The 19922-nt window shown below is 35.8% G+C and overlaps 1 protein-coding gene and 1 long non-coding RNA gene across 10 annotated transcripts in view; one reads left to right on the forward strand and one right to left on the reverse strand.

Moving 5' to 3' along the window:
* Window positions 1-19922, forward strand: part of LOC307189356 — a 273604-nt gene that overhangs the window by 244358 nt on the left and 9324 nt on the right. For both annotated transcript variants that reach the window (XR_013829163.1, XR_013829164.1), the window contains 3 exons: window positions 7090-7160; window positions 8870-8986; window positions 12262-12384. This is a non-coding gene — a long non-coding RNA (uncharacterized lncRNA). The remainder of the gene's footprint in view (window positions 1-7089; window positions 7161-8869; window positions 8987-12261; window positions 12385-19922) is intronic.
* The window catches only part of ADAM28 (ADAM metallopeptidase domain 28), a 356867-nt gene continuing 345946 nt past the window's right edge, over window positions 9002-19922 (reverse strand). For 7 of the 8 annotated variants that reach the window (XM_079927363.1, XM_079927366.1, XM_079927364.1 and 4 more), the window contains 6 exons: window positions 13859-13967; window positions 12871-12949; window positions 12058-12114; window positions 11524-11586; window positions 10584-10646; window positions 9002-10039 (listed from right to left, as the gene is read on the reverse strand). In XM_079927363.1, the coding sequence (XP_079783489.1) occupies window positions 10019-10039; window positions 10584-10646; window positions 11524-11586; window positions 12058-12114; window positions 12871-12949; window positions 13859-13967 (392 nt within the window). In that variant the 3' untranslated portion in view covers window positions 9002-10018. Of the gene's footprint in view, window positions 10040-10583; window positions 10647-11120; window positions 11154-11523; window positions 11587-12057; window positions 12115-12870; window positions 12950-13858; window positions 13968-19922 lie in introns of those variants that run through there. The other variant, XM_079927369.1, reaches the window with a different exon arrangement.

A 19922-nucleotide genomic window follows, 5' to 3' on the forward strand; every position in this document is an offset into this window, starting at 1 on the left:
TAATAATGCTTTTTTGCCATAAAGTATATATTCTCTGATAATTAGATACCCCAGGTTTCTTTTTACTTATATTTGCCTGATATTTCTATTCCTATCTTTTCACTTTACATGAAATTATATTTTAGATGTGTCACTTGTAAACTATGCATATCTGCATTTTATTTTTATTCAGTTCATCAATCTTTGTCTCTTAACTTGTAAGTTTAGTTTAATTATATTTATTGTTACTATTGGTATTTTTTGTCCTTGTTTTCATCTTTTCAAATTATTTCTTACTTTTTAAATAGTTGATAACTATTTCTCCCCCCAAATAAGACAAGAATTCACCTCGCTTTCTTATTCCTTGCTCTTTCCCAAGTCTTACATTTTATTGATATCATCTAGACTTATACTGTCCAAAAAGTAGTCACTAGCCACATGTGTCTATTAAGATTAACATTAATTAAAATTAAATACAATTTAAACATTCAGTCCCTAAGTCATAGAAGCCATATCTCAAACATTCAATAGCCATGTGGCTAGTGGCTACCATTTACAGGGTGAAGATGTAGAATACTTCCATCATAACAAAGTTTTCTTGAATAGAATTGATCCAGACTTTCCAATCAGGGCAATTATGGATATACTTTGGGGGAGGGGAGCTATAACTATTTTGTTTTAGGATACATACATTTTATCAAGATGTTTAATCATCTCTGCTTCATATATTTCTTGTGGTGTACTCTGGATTTTTTTTTGTCTCATTTATTAATTTATCCAAAAGGCTTTTCAAGTGGGTCTTTGTGTAGTCAATTTCTGTAACCCCTGATGCTTGAGAATATTGTTGAATCAACTCCTTATAATTAAATAGAGTTTTGGTTGGGTATAAAATCCTAGTTCTAAGTTTTTTCCTTCAAAACTTTAAAATTGCTATTGTATTTCCTTCATGAATCTATTACAGCTGTTGGAAAATGTGAGGTCAATGAAAATCTTTTTATTTTTTTTCTGTGTGATATGCTATTTCTCTTGGAATCACTGGATTTTTTTCTTTGTTTTGATATTCCTAAATTTGTCATAAATTTGCTAAGGGCAAGATTTTTTTTTTTAAATGTTTTGTTTCCCTTTCCCCTTTGACTCTCCATGGCTTTTCTCATATGGTGCTCTTTTCTCTTTCTTAAGTCTGGAAAATTCATCTCCATTATTCAAATATTTACTTATCTCCCCTTTTTTGAGATATCATTTTTCTGGGATTTCTATTATTTGGACTTTAGCATTTTTACTTCTACCCTCCATAATTTTTGGCTCTCCTTTTTTTAAAAAAAATTCTTCGTAATTTTTTTGGTTATTTCTGGAAAAAACTTTTTATTTGGTCTCTGCAGTTTACTGATTTGTTCCTCAATTCTATCTATTCTATTATTTATTCTATTTTATTCTGTATATTTCAACTATTAAGTTTTCTTATGTCTCATATTTTCCCTTGGTTCCTTTCTTTATGTTTTCTTGTTTTAGTTTCATATTTGAACTATCTTCCTTTACTCCTATTAGTATGTTTATTATTATTTTTGTCTCCTCTCTTCTAATATTTCTGCCTAGGTTGGAATCTGTAATGCAACATATTGCTTGTCTTTGGAAATGTTTGTTTCCCTAATGTGTTATTTTTGGGTCAGCTACCTCATTTTTACACAGCACTATTGCTTATTCTACTAAGACATGCATATAGAGAAGGACAGCCTCAGATATTGTTAGCTAGAAAAGCGAGAAAGTGGGAAGTTGATGCATCTCTCACAAGGTGGAAAACCTCAAATACAAGGAAACAAGTCAATTACTCCCCACCCACAGACAGCTCTCAGACCTTCACCGTTTGCCCCTAGAGAAATAGCATTAGTAAGATAAACTCTTTAGATGTTACTTCCTTTGTCAGTTTAGAGCAGGTGAGGTGAGAAAGCAACTGTGAAGGATTAGTTAGTCTCATTTCCTCTGGAATCATACTGCTCAGGGTTTCTCTATTGCCCTGATTTTATTCCTGAGTCCACCAGGACTAATCCCAGTTGGAGCAGATATAATACACAACACTGTGTATTCAAGGCAAATCTGGCAAACAGCCAGAGAAGCTCAATACCTTCTGTTCCTCTTTTACCCTCTCACAGATTTCCAAGCTGCCTCCTGTTCCAAGCCAAAGCAGCACACAGAAATCTAAAAACAAATCCACCCCCACTCCCACATTATCTGGGGAAGTCTTCCAGCTTCCTTAAGTTCTCCTGGGACTAAAGAAATAGCCAGATGTGCCACATCAGCTTATTTCCTTGAAATGACTGGATGATTTTTAAATGTAAACAAGATATGCATGTTTTCTTTCCTCACTAAATTTACCTAGAATTAGATCATTCAGCTGAATGGGTCCTTTAAAACCCCTTTCTAATTACAAAACCTATTTCTATCAGCCTAGCTTCCTTTTTCCCTCTTTACTTCTCCATTTTGTGTTTTAAGAAGAAAGCAGAAGTCTAAACCAAACAGCTCGTGTACCTTTAGTTGTGAGACCCACCTATTGCTAATGGAGGTATTATTTGATGTCATCTGAGTCACTGCATGGAAGATTTACCATCTCAAGAGATATTAGAAGGACTCAAATATAAGTTTTATTATGACATTATCTTCAGTTGCAACAAAATAAAAGGTTCCTGGATCAGTTCCAAAGGGTATGTTTGGCAAATAAGCATATGAAAACACTCAACATCATATATCATGAGGAATTGCAAATTAAGGCAACAATAAGATACCACTACACACCTGCTAGAAAGGCCAAAATCCAGAGCACTGACAGTATCAAATGCTGGGGAGGATGCAGAGCAACAGGAACACTCATTCTTTGCTGGTGGGAAAGCAAAATGTTTCAGCCACTTTGGAAGACAATTTGGAGTAACCCTACAATCCAGCAATCACAGGACCTTGTTGGTTATCTATTTTATATGTAACAATATGTGTGTGTGTATATATATATATATATATATATATATATATATATATATAATATAATATGTATATTTTAATCCCTAACTCCTAATTTATCCCTCTCCCTGCTTTTCCACTTTGGAAAACCCTTTGTTTTCTAGGTCTGTGAGTCTGTTTTTATTTTGTAAATAAATTCAGTTGTATCATTTTTTTAGATTCCACATATAAGTGATATCATATGATATTTGTCTTTGTCTGACTTACTTCACCTAATATGGTAATCTCTAGGTCCATCCATATTGCTGCAAGTACTCTTAAAACAGGTTAAAATATCTATTTCACTTGTTCGGTGATGATATATTAGTGTGAGAAAGATCAATTATCTGATTTCTCAATTCATGGTTTACAGCTTAGTTTGAAATTACTCCATTACTGTGACAAGTAATGGATTAAAGTCACTGGTGAAAAGGTTGGGTCGATGAGCTGAATTAAGCCTACAGATTCCTCCCTTTTGGGGTTCTTTTCCTACTGGGTGTGAGTATAGCGTGGGTTAGGGCAAGTAGTCAAGAATCTGTATCTGTGAAATACCTGGGGGATACCAGTGTGAAAGCCCAGGAAAAAGGCAAAGTCAGGTTCTCAAGTTTGATCCAATAACGATACCACCATGAAAACTCTCAGAAACAGGAAGAGCTGTGCTCCTTCTGATTTTTATGTATTTGTTTGGTTGGCTTTGCTCTGTTTATGTAGTTTTATTATCCTTGTTGATAGTATGTTTTTGTTTTATGGGTGCTATCCATCTCCTATCAATCCCGTTTACTTCTCGTTTGTTTACTATTTTGTCTTCAGATAGTTTGGAGTAAAACTTAGAGCTCATACTTATCAAACTTGTAGGGCTGTATGTTTTATATTTCACTGGTCTCATCTTACCCATGGCTTTATGGTTTCTGGAACTTTCTTGCTTTCTTGTTTTCTAATTCTCTTAACTGTTTCTCTTCCTTTTGTTATACTTTTTGAAACCTCCACAATTTGTGTGTGCACAGTGTGTGTGTATGTTTAATGAAGGGTGGTGTATGTAAATATATAAAGAGACTCCTTAAAAAAATAAATAAATAAAATGCTTCATTTCAGGCTAACCTCGATAAACCTGATGAACCATGACTTCATACATGCTATTGTTGAATCTCATTATCTCCCCAGAATGCCCCCTTCTTCTTGTTTCCTTTATAGGCCTGACAAACCTGCTATTTTAAGGTTGAAGTGGCACCTCCCTGAGAAATTTCTCATGCCCTCCTTTGATAAATATTTCCCCCATGCTCCCTTGTGCTGTTATTTTAGCAATAAATTTATTTCTGTATTTATTTACGCCAGTCTTTAGAATGAGGCTGTGTGTCCCAGGACATCAGGGAAAGAGGTTAATCTTTCTATCCCAAAGGTCAACATAGTAAATTAACATTTTTTTAACATCTTTATTGGGGTATAATTGCTTTACAATGGTGTGTTAGTTTCTGCTCTATAACAAAGTGAATCAGTTATACATATACATATGTTCCCACATCTCTTCCCTCTTGCGTCTCCCTCCCTCCCACCCTCCCTATCCCACCCCTCTAGGTGGTCACAAAGCACCGAGCCTGATATCCCTGTACCATGCGGCTGCTTCCCACTAGCTATCTACCTTACGTTTGTTAGTGTATATATGTCCATGCCTCTCTCTCGCCATTTTTGCAAATGTTTGCATTAAAGAACAAAAGAAAACAACCAGGTAAGTGTAAGTTGCATAATGCTAAATCCAGAGTCTTGACCAAAGACTTTTGTTAAGGACTTTTTGAGTACTTACCATTTTCCAGGCTCTGTGCTATCAATAGCGGCAAGAATGGGGAGAAAAATTAAAAGTTATTTTCAGAAGGAGTGGACAGCCAAGGGGCATAAAGTTTGACACCAACATGAGATAAATTTTCACTGGTAACACTGTAGAAAGGAAATTATAGCTGGAGATAAAGGGGAATTTCTCTACTTAGTACTATAATGTTAAATGTGCCTTTCTGTTCAAAATAGTTTTGCTGCAGACAGTGTGGTTGTGTAGAAGGAACTAAAAACTTGGAGTCAGAATAGTTGGGTTTGAGACCCTATTTCAACACATCCTAGCTGAATAATCTAGAGAAAAATAACCTACTCTCATTTTTATCTCTGTTTTCTCATCTGTAAAATGAGGATAGTGTTGTAAGGATTAAGCAAAGACATACATGCACACACATACACACAGGCTTGCATAAATCATATGGTACTCTACAGTTGTAAACTTTTATCATTACCCTATGATATTCTAACTTTTAAAAAAAATCATCAAATTTACAATCAGTTGTGATTTCATTTTTTTCTAATAGTTTTGTGGATTCAGTGCTTGTTGATTTCCCTCAAATATCAATTCCAGGTCATTTTACATGGCAGCCCCAAATCTAGAACAGTGTTTGATTTGACCCAGAAGTTCTGGCTGAGATTTAGACTTAATGGAAGGGGAGGAATAAAGGTATGGAGACAAATTCTAAAAGCACTTCATAGACGCAACAAAACACTAAGAAAAATAGAGGCTCACCAATGAGATATCTACACATAATAAGTAACTTTGCCCTACTTCCTGCTCAAAGATGCATGAAACAGCCTGTACGGAGAAGGGCTCCACCTTTGACAAATCCAAGAATGGAAGCATCTTATGGGTAGATCCATGACAGATGGACATTATCTGCCCTTCTAGACTATGGACATCTCTCTTCTTTTCTCTTTTTCTTTTTATGTTCTTCATACTACCTTTACACATTTCTTAGAAAACCCTCTTTAGATATTGGCAATTCATGAATTGTTAATTGCATTTCATAGGAAATTTAAAGATGCCCACAGAGTTCAAATTATTTACTAAGTCTAAAAGGCTAGTTAATGGAAGAGCTGGGGGAACTGTCTCTGCTTTTATCCCTGTGTATTGTATATTTCCCCCACATAACGTATTTTTTAAAACTTTTCCTTATTCTTTTCTGAACATTTCCATTAAATTTGCTCTTGACTTTCTCCGGGTCCCCATCTGACACTTCAGCTTTTCACTGGGTCTGCTTGGCCTGCCATTGACAAGTAGGACTAAAGGAGTCTGCCTAGAACTGGCTGCTGTAGACTCCATTCTAACTACGGTTATAACATGTCCCCAAAGACACACAAACCTCAGGGGGCTACTTCACAGCAGTTGGAGTTTAGAAAGCCAAACAGGTGACACACATTGACTTAGAAGGGAAAACGTTATATACTGAGTCATTATGTACTTGGCCTCTGAATCAGGGGCTTTCTCTATGAAAAATGCAACAATTTTGGCAGTTAGAGGCTGCAATCACCTTCATCAGAAGTTACTGGGACATCAGGAGGAGACCATTATCTATAGTCAGGTTGTTACACCCTGTTTTTCACTTAGACAAACTTACCAGCTTCCTTTAGGTCCCCATCGGGGTTGTACACTAAGGATTTCAACACTCAGCTCATGCGGATGCTTGGTAAGGCTAGGAAAGCGACCTAAGACATGGTTCTTGCTAAGAAGAGGCTAGCAAGACCCTTGCTTTAAAACAACGTTCTAAAATACTAAGAATACAGTGAGTAACATGATCAATTCAAAAGTATGTTCACCAAGAAGCCACGTGTAAAAAGAATTAGTGGGTTAGGGAATGAGCAAGCCTGAAAACAGTGATAATGTGCATGAGGAAGTGGAACCCCAGAAACTGCCTCCAGCTGTTTTAAGGAGAAAATAAATAGGTTAAAATGATATTAGGCTCTTAAGCCTTTCAAAGGAATGACATTCTGATATATTCTACAACATGGATGAACCTTGAAAACATTGTGCTAAGTGAAATAAACCAGTTACATGAAAGAAAAAAAATACTGTATAATCCCACTTATTAGGGTACCTAGAATTGGCAAATTCATATGGACAGAAGGTGAAGAAAGGTTATCAGGCCTGGGGGAAGTAGTAATGGGAAGTATTTAACGGGTACAGAATTTCTGTTTGGGATGATGACCAAGTTTTGAAAATGGATAATGGTGATGGGTACACAGCCTTGTGAATGTACTTATGCCACTGAATTGTAAACTTAAAATTGGTTAAAATGGTAAAACTTTTATCTATATTTTCAGAAAAACAGCCAGGTTTAAGAAAATGGGCAAAGGAGCCTAACAGACATTTTTCCAAAGAAGACAGACAACAGGTATGTAAAAAAGTGCTCAACCTCATTGATCATCAGGGAAATGCAAATCAAAACTACAGTGAAATATCACCTCACACTTGTTAGGATGGCTAGTGTCAAAAAGGCCAGAGATCAGAAGAGTTGGTGAAGGTGTGGAGAAAAGGGAAACTTTGTGCACTGTTTGTGGGAGTGTTAATTGGTACAGCTGCTATGGAAAACAGTATGAAGATTCCTCCAAAAAATTTAAAATGGAACCACCATATGATTCAACAATTCCACCTCTGGGTATTTATATAAAAAAATTAAAATTAGGGTCTCAGAGAGTTATCTGCAATCCCATGTTCATTGCAGCACTCTTCATAATACCCCAAATGTGGAAACAATGAACATCAATGAATGAATGAGTTTTTAAAATGTGGTATACATGTAAAAAGGAATATTATTTGGCCTTTAAAAAGGAAGGAAATCCTGTCATATGCAACAACATGGGTGAACCTGTAGGACATTATGCTAAATGAAATAAGTGAATTATAGAAGGACAAATATTGCATGATTCCATTTATATGAGATGTCTGAAATAGGCAAACTCTTGGAAGCAAAAAACAGAATTGTGGTTGCCAGAGGCTGGGAGGGGAAAATGGGGAGTTGCCAATCAATGGGTATAAAATTTCAATTATGCAAGATGAATAAGAACTGGAGAGCTGCTGCCCAATATTGTACTTACAGGTAACAATACTTTGATGTACATTTAAGTATCTGTTAAGAGGACAGATGTCATGTCAAATGTTCTTACCACAATACATTTTTAAAAATTTATTTTATAAAAAAGAGTATGGACTTCAACACCAGGTGTGAGAGAGAAAAGAGTTAAATTTTAACAAGGAGATACTTTCATAGTAAACAGCATACCATAATTTTCTTCTGCTTAGGAACTTAGTTTCCATAACAATATTACTTATTTAGCAGATTAAGAATAGTAATATTGTATTAGTGTTGAGCAGAATAGCAGACTGTCCAGGGCTAATTGCTAAGCAATGTCTAAAGTTGTCACTGGCAAGGGAAGGTCTTTTTCTGGAAGCGATCTATAGCGGTGATGGTGAAGTGGAACATGTGCCCTAATAATAGGAGCAGCTACTTTATTAGTCAGGATGGCTTCTGTCACAAATAAGAGCACGTTTAACTTGAAATGGCTTAAACAATAAGAAGATTTTCTTGGTCATGCAACAGAAGTCCCAAGAAAGTACACGGTGATGCAGGCAGTTACTAATCTACCAGTTCATGACATCATTAAAAGACCAGGTTTTATTCTTTTCATTTTTCTGCTCTATCTTATTCAGTATATCAGCCATGCCCTCATGATCACAACAACATGGCTGCAACAGTACCAGACAGGATATCCAAATAGCCAGAAGGGACAAGGATATCTTTCCTAGAAATTCCCCAGCATATCTCCTGTCTTGCCCATTGGCAAAAAAGGGGGGGATGGGGGTAGGGTGGGTTAATACACTTACCTCTAAATCAATCAACCACTGGTAAAGGAAATGAGATTATTATGATTGACTTAGAGTGACTGATGATAGAAATGTATCCAGGAGATGGAGTTAGGATTGTCTTTTTTTGTTTAATTTTCTATTTTATATTGGAGTATAGTTGATTTACAATGTTGTGTTAGTTTCAGGTGTACAGCAAAGTGTTTAGTTATACATATTCATTTATCTATTCTTTTTCAGATTCTTTTCCCATATAGGTTATTACAGAGATTATCTCTTCATGCATGCATGAAAATGGAAATGCATATGGAAAACTGAACAAAATTTGGCTTCTGAAAAGCAAGAAAGGAGTTTTTGGTAAGGCAACCTACAATGTTTGTTCCATCACCAGTCAGCTAAGCTGATGGTTGCTGTGGGCAATGTGATTCCAGGGTTGACAAACCATTTGATTACTTTTAAAATGCTGGAGATCTGGATGTTTATGCAGGATCTCCCAAGTTTTAAATATTGGCAATACATTCAAAACATTAAAAAATACTTTTTGGCCAAAATCATTGAGGCCAAATAAAATAAATCTGCAGTCCAGACACATCCTGCTGGTCAGCAGTTTACAACTTCTGGTTTACGTTATTAATTTATTTAACTAAAACTTAGTTAGAAAGTACTACTAAGTTTCTACTAAAACTACTTAGAAAGTAATGTTCACTTTAAGCTTACCAGTAACTGAATTATACAAATTTCTATGAAAAAACAATTTAATTAATAAAGTCTTAATCAGTTGTAGTGAACTTCCAATGACACAGCTAATAAGAATTCCAGAAGATAATGTAGGGTAGGAAAAAGACATGATATAAACCAGAGAATGTCTGTCTGTATAATTTTCTTTGTAACTGAGGGTTCTAATTTGACAGTTTCAGGGTTAAAACAGTTAAGCTATTGCTAGTCATCCAATGAGGAGTATACAATTTTCTCCCATCCTTCCCAGTTTCCTGTGATTTCTTGTTTTTTGTTTTCATTAGAGGGTGAATTAATTCCTACTGAATGAGGAAATCAAGGTGCTCAAAACCCTTTAACAAATATTAGTCAACATCACAGTAAAAAAGCAGGGGTGGGAAAGGTTAGGAAATTCACCTAATTAGAGATTTCAGCTTTATAACTCTTTCTTTAGAGCCATCCTCTTTCCCGTGAGTATAGAGAACAGAAAATTTTAATTCATACAAAGATTATCAAGAGTATGTCTCTCTTGAAAGTTTTATGTCTTCAAAGTATAATCAAGAAATAGTAACGTCCTTGAGTGTCAAGAGCAATATTAGTACATTTCTCTTCCATCCAGATGGTCCAGTCTTCTAAGTTGATCATTTACCCACCAATCCTTGTTTAGCTGTTACTTCAGACTTCTGGACTGGAGCCCTAAAAAAAGACAGAACTCTTAAATAATGAACTTTCCCTAAAAACTTAGATATTACATAACTTTGAACTATTAAGAAATTAAAATGATTTATCTGTAGTCACTCTTGCTATTCTGTAGCTTGATACTTCACAGTGAAGGAGTGGAAACATAAGAGGGTAGAGAAAGGAGAGAAAAACATCACAACTGGGATTCAACTATCCACCTGGCCACTTATCAGTTGTAGAGGGTGGGGCATCAGGAGAAGAATTATGCCATGCTGAGTAATTTTTCTGTGGAGAATTTTCTCCCTCTCACTATCCCTGGGTAATTTTTCTGAGAAAACAAAGAATATTGGGGTCATCATCACTTTCTAGCAAAGACCCTTACGTCTTCTTTCTCTTGGTTTTTGTCCAAGCTCAGAAGGAAGACATATACTAGAACCCAAAATATACTCATATAGACACGGTCCTTAGTGAGCATCTTCTAGGAAGACATGGTTAGCACTTCTGTCCTTGATTCTAGGAGGGCTACAAGATTAGAATAGTTTGGTTATCGATCTCTTACTTTAAGTGCAGACATTGGCTTATCCTTGAAAACAGCAGAGGAAAGTCCTTTTATGTCTTTATGCTATATTAGGGACAAAAATAATGGGAGGGCGTTAGAAATGTTGTGCAGTTCCCATCTTTGCTATACTTATTTCCTTATTTAAATCCTTCCTACCTCCTTGTCACTTATTTTAACTTCCACCCAACCCTCAGGGTCCAGTACAAATTCCAACCACTTAGTCAATGGACCTTCCTCTTACTTTCCCATTCCTACCCCATTCATTGTCCCCTCGCCATACTTCTCTCAGTAGTATTGCCTGCTTTGGCACACGTAATATATGAGGAGTTAAGTGCTCCATATGCATATGATTTGTTTTCCTACCAGAAATGTAAAAATTATTGAAAAAAAGGACCTTAAGTTTTAATTCCTTCTCATGTACTCACAACAAAGTACCAAGTATGAGGGGAGTATGTTCAGGATCCACTTGAGCGAATGACTGACTCTACCTGTTGCTTCCTGAGTGCTTGGCCTTTATTCTGGGTGTGCCTTCATGTGCTCTGTTTTTCATACCCTTCCTCCTCTAGAACACTGTGAATAATACAGACCTTATTCTGTCTAGAATAAACAAGTACAGTCTAATTTATAATACAATTTTGTATCCTCCAAAAAGAGCGTCTAGAAACTAACCTGTGAAGGAGACAGTTCAACTTCTGCAGCAGAACCATTTATCATTTCTTAACAATCATGTAACAGTAGAACTATTTTTAACAGTAAAAAAATTAATAGCCATTCTAATTTGTAGATAGTGAGTAGGCCTTCTTTCTCAGATATTCCTATGGGCTATGATATCTCAGGTTAGCTTAGCGTATCCTGAAAGGGAACCCAGAGATCTGAAGACACCCTTCACATTGGGCACCAGAGACATTTAAAACACCACCAGTGACCATCTGATACTTACAAGGAAAGAGAATGACACAGATGTAGGAATCAGCGGTGGAGAAAAATCTGGCTTCGTAATTAGCTAGTAAGAAGGTAAAAAAAAAAAAATTAAAAAATGGGGCCTCGAAAACAGGTGTGCTTAACGGAAAGGCTTAAATCACTTTCAGAAACGGAGAACTAGGAATCTTCTAAACCTGTACATTTAATTGCTTTCACTAAGGGGCGCACATGCAGTTCAGAAACAAGCTCAATGCCAACAGACATATGATGAAGATGGCATTCTATGAAGCAGATCGGTTCTCTTCTTTAATGAATTAGCTTTTCAGACCCAGTAACTCAGGTTGAAGGGTTAAATTTAGTAGTATAATGGAAAGGCAAGCTCGTATTTCGTCTTTTCAAAACGTTTTGCAGAAGAATCCATATTTTCTATGAATATTCACACAGATCTGAACATTCTCCTGAAGAAATAATTGGGCATTGTGGGTTATGTCTTTCACTAGCGTTCCCCTGAGGTTAGATTGGAAGGGATTTTTAAGAGACGTTACCAACTCACAACAGAAGCTGGAGGCGCATCCTCCTCTGCCAGAAGGTCAGGTGTGTCAAGCTTCATCTAAAAAGAAAAAAATAAAATTTTAAAATGGGTTTATATGAAATCATGTGTGTGAAAACTTTGAAAATTGTAAAGCACTACAGAATTTAAAGAATGCTTCATTCAATAAAAATAAATTTTAAAAAATGATCGGTGTCCTAATTTCAGCTTCCAAATAAAGCAGCCCTTTCTGATGTGAGCTCAGAACAGATGATGACACTAAGAGATTGGATGGAAAATCACAGTGGCCCAGCTGCTGCATTCTGCTGTGTACAGAGCTATCAGAGATGGGTAAGTTTCCATCAAAAACATTATTACCAATGTCATTGTCATTAGGCAATTGCCACTTAAATTTTTAAACTTGCAGGACACAACTAGGGCATTAAGGATTATACATATTACAGGTGTTGTCATACAAGTATACATATTATTGTCATTATTGGGATATTGCAAAAGGAATAAGGAATCAACCTAGAATCCCACAGAGAGAAAAGGAGAGAGAGCTGTCATCTGCCCTCCCCTTTCTCTTTATTCTCTTTGCATTTTGTGAACCCCAGCAAAGCAGCCTCTGAATTGTAGAGACTCTTGCATGGAACAAAAGGCAAAGGTGAACTTTCTGAATGTGTAGTTCAGAGCCCACAGTCCTTGCTGCATACTAACTAGTGAGATGGATTTGTAAAACACTGCTGAGTAGAAATGACAGCTAGCTGGTCAGGACAAGAGTGAGAGAATCACAAACTGGGACCCAGGGCAAACACAGTACAGACTATGGTTCACCTCTTGGGGTTGAACAGCCTTCGCCGTCTGTGGTTTCCTCTTCTGCTTGTGTGGCCCGGTGTCAGTGGTAGACAGTGGCCTGCATGTGAAAGCATATCATATAAACTGACTTAGAAATTCCTTCCCCGTGAGAGGGAGATTCAAGAGAAGTCTGCTAGTGTCCTCTGCCCATTGTTTCATACTTGGTAATTGACTGGGTTTTCATCTGCTCCCTAGGGCATCCTGCAGGTTTCCTTGTCTTGTAATTAATAATCATTACCACTAATTTTCTTTTCCATTCTCTACCAATCCCTGAAACCTAATAATGAAGATGCTGAATCCAACTTTTATCTAAATTATGCCATTTACTTAAAGATTTGTTTTATTCATTATTTATTAAAAGCCCATTCTGGGTGAATAAATCAATTTTTAAAAAATGCTAGAAAGAGACTGTAGTGTCAAGATTATCTTTGAAAGACTGACTGATGTATGTGCAAGCCTAGACTCCATTACTTACTTTGTAAGACTCTGAACATGTTAGTTTATCTCCCTGAGCTTCTGTTTCCACATCAGTAAAAAAGTGAAGTGCCTAGCCTTGCAGGACTGTTGTGAGGATCAATCTATAACACCTTTTCATCTATAAAATGGGAATAATAGGAACTATTATTTCCTTATGAAGATTAAATGACATATGTAAAAGGGCTAAGCAGAGTGCTTGTCATAAAGCTATGAGCGATACATTTTAGATACTGTATTTGGATAATGAGCATAAACATCTTTAATAATGAGAGTTATTAATTATAAACGGTGATTAATAGAAGAGAAAAAGGAGATCTTACTGTGAAGAATTTCCCAATAAAAAGAATAACTAGCTTCTGGTCCAAGAAAAATGTATCTGTACTTATTTCTGAGTATTTGAAGTAAACTAAAATTAAATTGGATAATTTGGGTCCTTACATTTGAAGTGAATTAAAGGCCAAAAACGTCCCCAAGGCAAGATAATGCCTACCTCCGGACTTCCTTCCGCTTTCCTCTGGTGCTTTGGCATCGGGTTACTATAGCAACCACCACAAATATGACGGCCACAGGGAACAGCACCCCAACCACAATGGAGAAATCTGCAGCCAGGAGAACGAGAGCCTCGTGAGAATAGGGGAAATTCACAAGTATACATCACACTGGTCCTTATTTCTTTATTTTATTTTATTTTTTTTGCGGCATGCGGGCCTCTCACTGCTGTGGCCTCTCCCGCTGCGGAGCACAGGCTCTGGACACGCAGGCTCAGCGGCCATGGCTCACGGGCCCAGCCGCTCCGCGGCATGTGGGATCTTCCCGGACCGGGGCACGAACCCGTGTCCCCTGCATCGGCAGGCGGACTCTCAACCACTGCGCCACCAGGGAAGCCCCCTTATTTCTTTATTTATCACAAACTCTGCCTACCTTTTCCCCAAAGGACATGCAGTCCCTGGAACATCTCTCATAGCCAGTAAAATGAAAATATATTTTGATAATGATTATTATAATATTATTTAGATAGAAGAAAGTAAGAGGATGTCTAGGGAGAACATTTTACACGAGATAGGTAAAGCATCATACTACTGGGAATTCTTAGAAGGGATGATGTTTGTAATAAATTGAAAACAAAGGGCTGAAAGAATATGAAGTAAGGAGGATGCGGAAGAGGAGGGAAACATTGTTAAAATTCAGCCTTGGAATAAAACCAGTGAAAAGAATCTGAAGACTTGAAATCATATTCCTCTTAGTAGCAAGTAAGAAGCTGAGACGTGAAAAAGAGAATTGATGGATAACTGATAAGTGATAGATAGACAGGACATAAGTGAGTGTCCTGCTGACGTTTGCTCTATAGTGGAATTATTATGGACAAAAAAATTATGTGACCTTGTGAACTGGGGAATGGTTCTAACAAAGTTTTTTGATTTATAGGGTGTTTTTTACCTACTAATCTAATAAAGAATGCAACTTCAATCTTTTGCTATCTCATGTATTCATTTCTCTTATAATAATCTGAAAGCACAAAGACCAGGAGGTACAAGTTTGAAGAGCAATGCAAACAGCTACTGCTCTCTTATTACAGAGATGGCGGAGATCAGTAAATGAATAATAAGAATGATTTTTGCATAAATGCAAGAAAAGTTCACAAGTGTGAGCACACATGCGTGCAGAGAGATAGGGACCTCAGAAGTAGAATTCTAGGTAAGATAATAACAGTTCAAATACCTAATACTCTCTACCCTCCATAAAAATTCCTACCCAAAAAGTCAAAGGAAATAAAGTTCTGAAGCATCTGTGTTAGAAACAGTATAGATGCGTTCAGAATTTTAAAAGTGTACTTGCACTAACAACAGAATCGTAGCTATTTTCAAAAGAGTGACACGGTCCAGAGGAAATAAAGAGGAACTTGGCAGTACTTCACAGACATCCATAGTTTGAAAGGATGTGGTCTAGAGGTAAAGCCGGGGCATCAGGCAGATGGAGAGCACTATAAAAGGAAGCAGGTTTACAGTTGAAGATGTCAGTGATTGAACAAAAAATACAGCCCTTTCTGTTTCTGGAAATGGTGGTCTAGGAAATTTGGACTAGCTCTCTCACTAAAAACAACGAATGAATTAAAAAAAAATCTTCCTAAAAGCACAGAAGTGCTGAAGAAATAGGGGGAAAATATTTTGGAGTGAGAGAAAATTACTTTGGCGTGAGAAAGCAGGAACTCAGAAACACAGGAAGGAAAACGATCATAAAAGGAAGCTCAGAAATGCGGAAAGGAATGAAAAGTAAATAAACCAAGAATGAACCTTAATGTAAACTGTGGACTTTGGATGATAATCACATGTCAATGTAGGTTCATTAATTGTAACAAATGTTCAACTCTGGTTGGGGGGTGTTAGCGGTGGGAGACTGTGCATGTGTGGGGCAGGGATATAGGGGAAATCTCTGTACTTTCTGCTCAGTTTTACTGTGAACCTAAGACTGCTCTAAAAAGTAAAGTCTCTATTAAAAATAATAAAATGGAAATTTTTATGCTGGCCACGAAAAGAATATAAAATAAATGTATAATCTCCAAATTAATAAAAACAAAAATGAAGTGATTAAAATCCTCAGTAAGTCCATAAGAAAACAAGAAAGGAGAGAAAAAGGAACAGGAACCAGGCAGGACAAATAAAAAGCATATAATAAGATTGTAGATTATACCCAAATTTATCAGTAATTACATTTAATTTGAATGGACTAAGTTTTTAAAAAATGATTGAGACTAAAATTTTAAAATATATCTGTATTTTTTAAAATGAGAGACAGATATAAAACATGAGGATTCAGAAAGGATGAAAGTAAAAGTATGAAGAAAAAGTTATACCAAAGCAAAAGAGACCAAGAGAAATATGGTACAGCTACATTTTTCTCCAGGAACTGTGGACTTTAAAAGGCAAGAAGACTAGAGATACACAAAAGCATTTCATAATAACAAAAGTGTTAATTCACTGGGAAGACATACAATTCTAAACTTTACTGTAGATAACAGCATGGTCTCAAAATATATAGGTATTGATAGAACCAGAAGTAATAGCCAAATTCAGAGTTATAGTGGGGATTTTAACACTCTTGACTCAGTCATTGGTACAACAAACAAACGAGGTATCAGTAAGGGTTAATATATTACACACAGTTAACAAACATGGCATTAAAAACATATGGAAAACACTGCACATAAGTAAGTGCAGAACACATATTTTTGTGTTCATAGACAGAACACTTACAATATGGGCTTATGCTGGGTCATAGAGCAAGTGTCAACAAATTTCAGCATATTCTCAACACAGTAGGTTTTCTGATCCCCATGGAATTATGCTAAGTATTAATTTAACAGAAGCTAGAAAATCTCCATATGCATGTATGTTAAGAAATAGATGTCTAAACAGTTCAAGGGCCAAAGAAGAAAGCAAATAGAAAATAATTTGAAACAAATGATAATGAAAACACCAATTACGATATGGTCTACAAACTGAAAATTAATGAGCCAAAGATTCCTTTCAAGATTTTTCTTTTAAAGATGAAATAAACTTAAGGAAATGGAATTGTATAAAGTAGAAATTGAAATAGCAAAAAAAATGTTAAAAAAACAAATCAAAGAATAATAAGTTTTAAAATTTTGTTAGGATAATATAAAAAAAGAGAAAAAACAATGCTACAGATACTATTGATATTGAAAAGATAAGTGAGTATTATGAGCACTCTTAAACCAAAACATTGACATTTAGGTGAAGTAGGTAAATGTCTAAGAAAAATATAACATAGTAAAACTTGCATAAGAAGAAATTAAATACCTGAAGGGTCTTATAGCTACTAAAGACACTGAATCTTTAACTAAAATATTGTCCAGAATTCTAGGCCTACATGGCTTACTGACAAGTTCTACCAGATATTTAAGGAAAGAGTCTTCCATTCTTATACAAACTCTTCCAGAGAATTTAAATGAATGAAAATGCTCCACTTCATTTAATATGTCTAGCATAACCATGATACTCAAATTTAGCAAGTACAGGCATCACTCATGAACATGAAATAATAGCAAACATCATCCATCAGTATCCGTGAGACCTATTTCCATGTTGGGTTTATCCAAAGTATGCACCGTTAGATAAATGTTCAAATATCAATCAATTTATTTTGCAATACCAACAGAGTAAAGAGGTAAAAATCTTAACCAATAAATAAAAAGTATTTGGTAAAATTCTTAGCAAACTAGAAATAGAAGTGAATTTTCTTGATCTAATGAAGAGGATCCAATATGTACAGAATACCTTCAGATAACAGGGCAAAATACTGAAAGTCTTTCCTAAGATTGGGAAAGAAACAAAGAGGCTTGCTATCTCTATTTCTATTCAGCATTGCACAAGAGTACTACTCAGTGAAGGAAAACAAGTATGAGAAATTAAAATGGTGAAGATTAGAGAAGAAGCAAAACTGTCATTTTTTCTGAAACAGAATGATTGAATATGTAGAAAATCTAATGGAATCTACAAATAAATTACTAAGATCATTAAGAGAGGTTAGCAGACGTGCTTGATATAAAAATAAATATACAAAAATTAGTTGACCTTCTATATTCTAGTAATAGTTGAAAAATATTTTTTCAAAAAATACCATTTAAAAATACAATAAAAATTAATTTCTTATAAAACAAATCAAACAAAATATATGTAAAATTTCTGTGGTGAAAACCATTAACTATTATTGGGCAAAATTAAAGAAGACTAAGTAAATGGATAGATATTTCATGTCAGTAGGTTTGGAATTCAATATTTTATATATGCTCATTTTCTGCAAGTAAATGTATAGCTGTAGTTTACACTAAATTAAAATCCCAACAGGAATTGTGTGTGTAACTTGAGAATCTGATTATAAAATATATGTGGAAATACAAAAGCTAATAGCCAAGACATTCTTGAAGAACAATGTTAAAGGATCTCCTATAAGATAACAAAATTATTTTAAAGATACAATAATAAAAGAGTGTTATACTGGCATAAGGATAGCCAAATAGGGCCACCAGCAAAGAACAGATATCCCAGAACAACACACGTGCATGGACATACGTGCTTTATTAGAAAGTCATTTATGATATGAATAATGGTGTGACAACTGGGCATCTAGCTGAGATAAAAACGAAATTGAACACTTCGTTGACACTTGCTCTATGACCCAGCATAAGCCCATATTGTAAGTGTTCTGTCTATGAACACAAAAATATGTGTTCTGCACTTATGTGCAGTGTTTTCCATATGTTTTTAATGCCATGTTTGTTAACTGTGTGTAATATATTAACCCTTACTGATACCTCGTTTGTTTGTTGTACAAATGACTGAGTCAAGAGTGTTAAAATCCCCCACTATAACTCTGAATTTGGCTATTACTTCTGGTTCTATCAATACTTATATATTTTGAGACCATGCTCTTATCTACAGTAAAGTTTAGAATTGTATGTCTTCCCAGTGAATTAACACTTTTGTTATTATGAAATTGCACACTTTGTGTGCATCACACACAAAATAATTCCAGATACATTACAGACTTAAATTTGAAAAGGCAATACAAAAATCCTTTTTAGAAGATAATATATGGGTATACATTCATAACTTCAGGATAGGAAAATTGTCCTTAAAAAGGACACAAAAAGAAAAAAAACTAATAATCAAGGAAATGATTAACAAATTGACTACATTACAATTAAAAGCTTCTTTAGGGCTTCCCTGGTGGTGCAGTGGTTAAGAATCCTCCTGCCAATGCAGGGGACACGGGTTGAAGCCCTGGTCCGGGAAGATCCCACATGCCACGGAGCAACTAAGCCTGTGCACCACAACTACTGAGCCTGTGCTCCAGAGCCCGTGAGCCACAACTACTGAAGCCCGCGCGCCTAGAGCCCATGCTCCACAACAAGAGAAGCCACCGCAATGAGAAGCCCACGCACGGCAACGAAGAGTGGCCCCTGCTCGCCGCAACTAGAGAAAGCCCGCACGCAGCAACAAAGACCCAACGCAGCCAAAAATAGATTTTAAAAATAATAATAATTAAAAAAAGCTTCTTTAATCACATGACATCACGAAGACAGTGAGAAAACACAGAATGAAGGGAGTTATTTGCAGCATATATAACTGAAAAAATAGCTTATATCAAGAATATATTAAAACTTACACAAGTTATTAAGGGGTCAGGGGAGACACCCAATAGAAGAATAAACAAAATGGCTTGAACAGATGCTTTGCAAAAAACAAAATCCAAATGGCCAAAAAATAAGAAAAGATTTTATTATTATTAGTTATAAAGAGCAAGTCAACCTAATCCCACATTGAAAGAAGGATCATACATACTGAAGAAAAACAGCCCAGGGAAATAAAAGAGACAGGGTGAAAAAACAAAACAACTCGACTCAAAAGAAACAATCTAGAGAACAAAGTGAACCTGCAAAAATTATGTCATATTCTTAGAGTTTTATGAGGATATTATATCTAGTACACATTCAGTCAAGGCTGCTATGAAAATGGAACAATCATAAAGCAAGA

Source organism: Stenella coeruleoalba (assembly GCF_951394435.1).
Source record: "Stenella coeruleoalba genome assembly, chromosome: 7".
Classification (NCBI taxonomy): domain Eukaryota; kingdom Metazoa; phylum Chordata; class Mammalia; order Artiodactyla; family Delphinidae; genus Stenella; species Stenella coeruleoalba.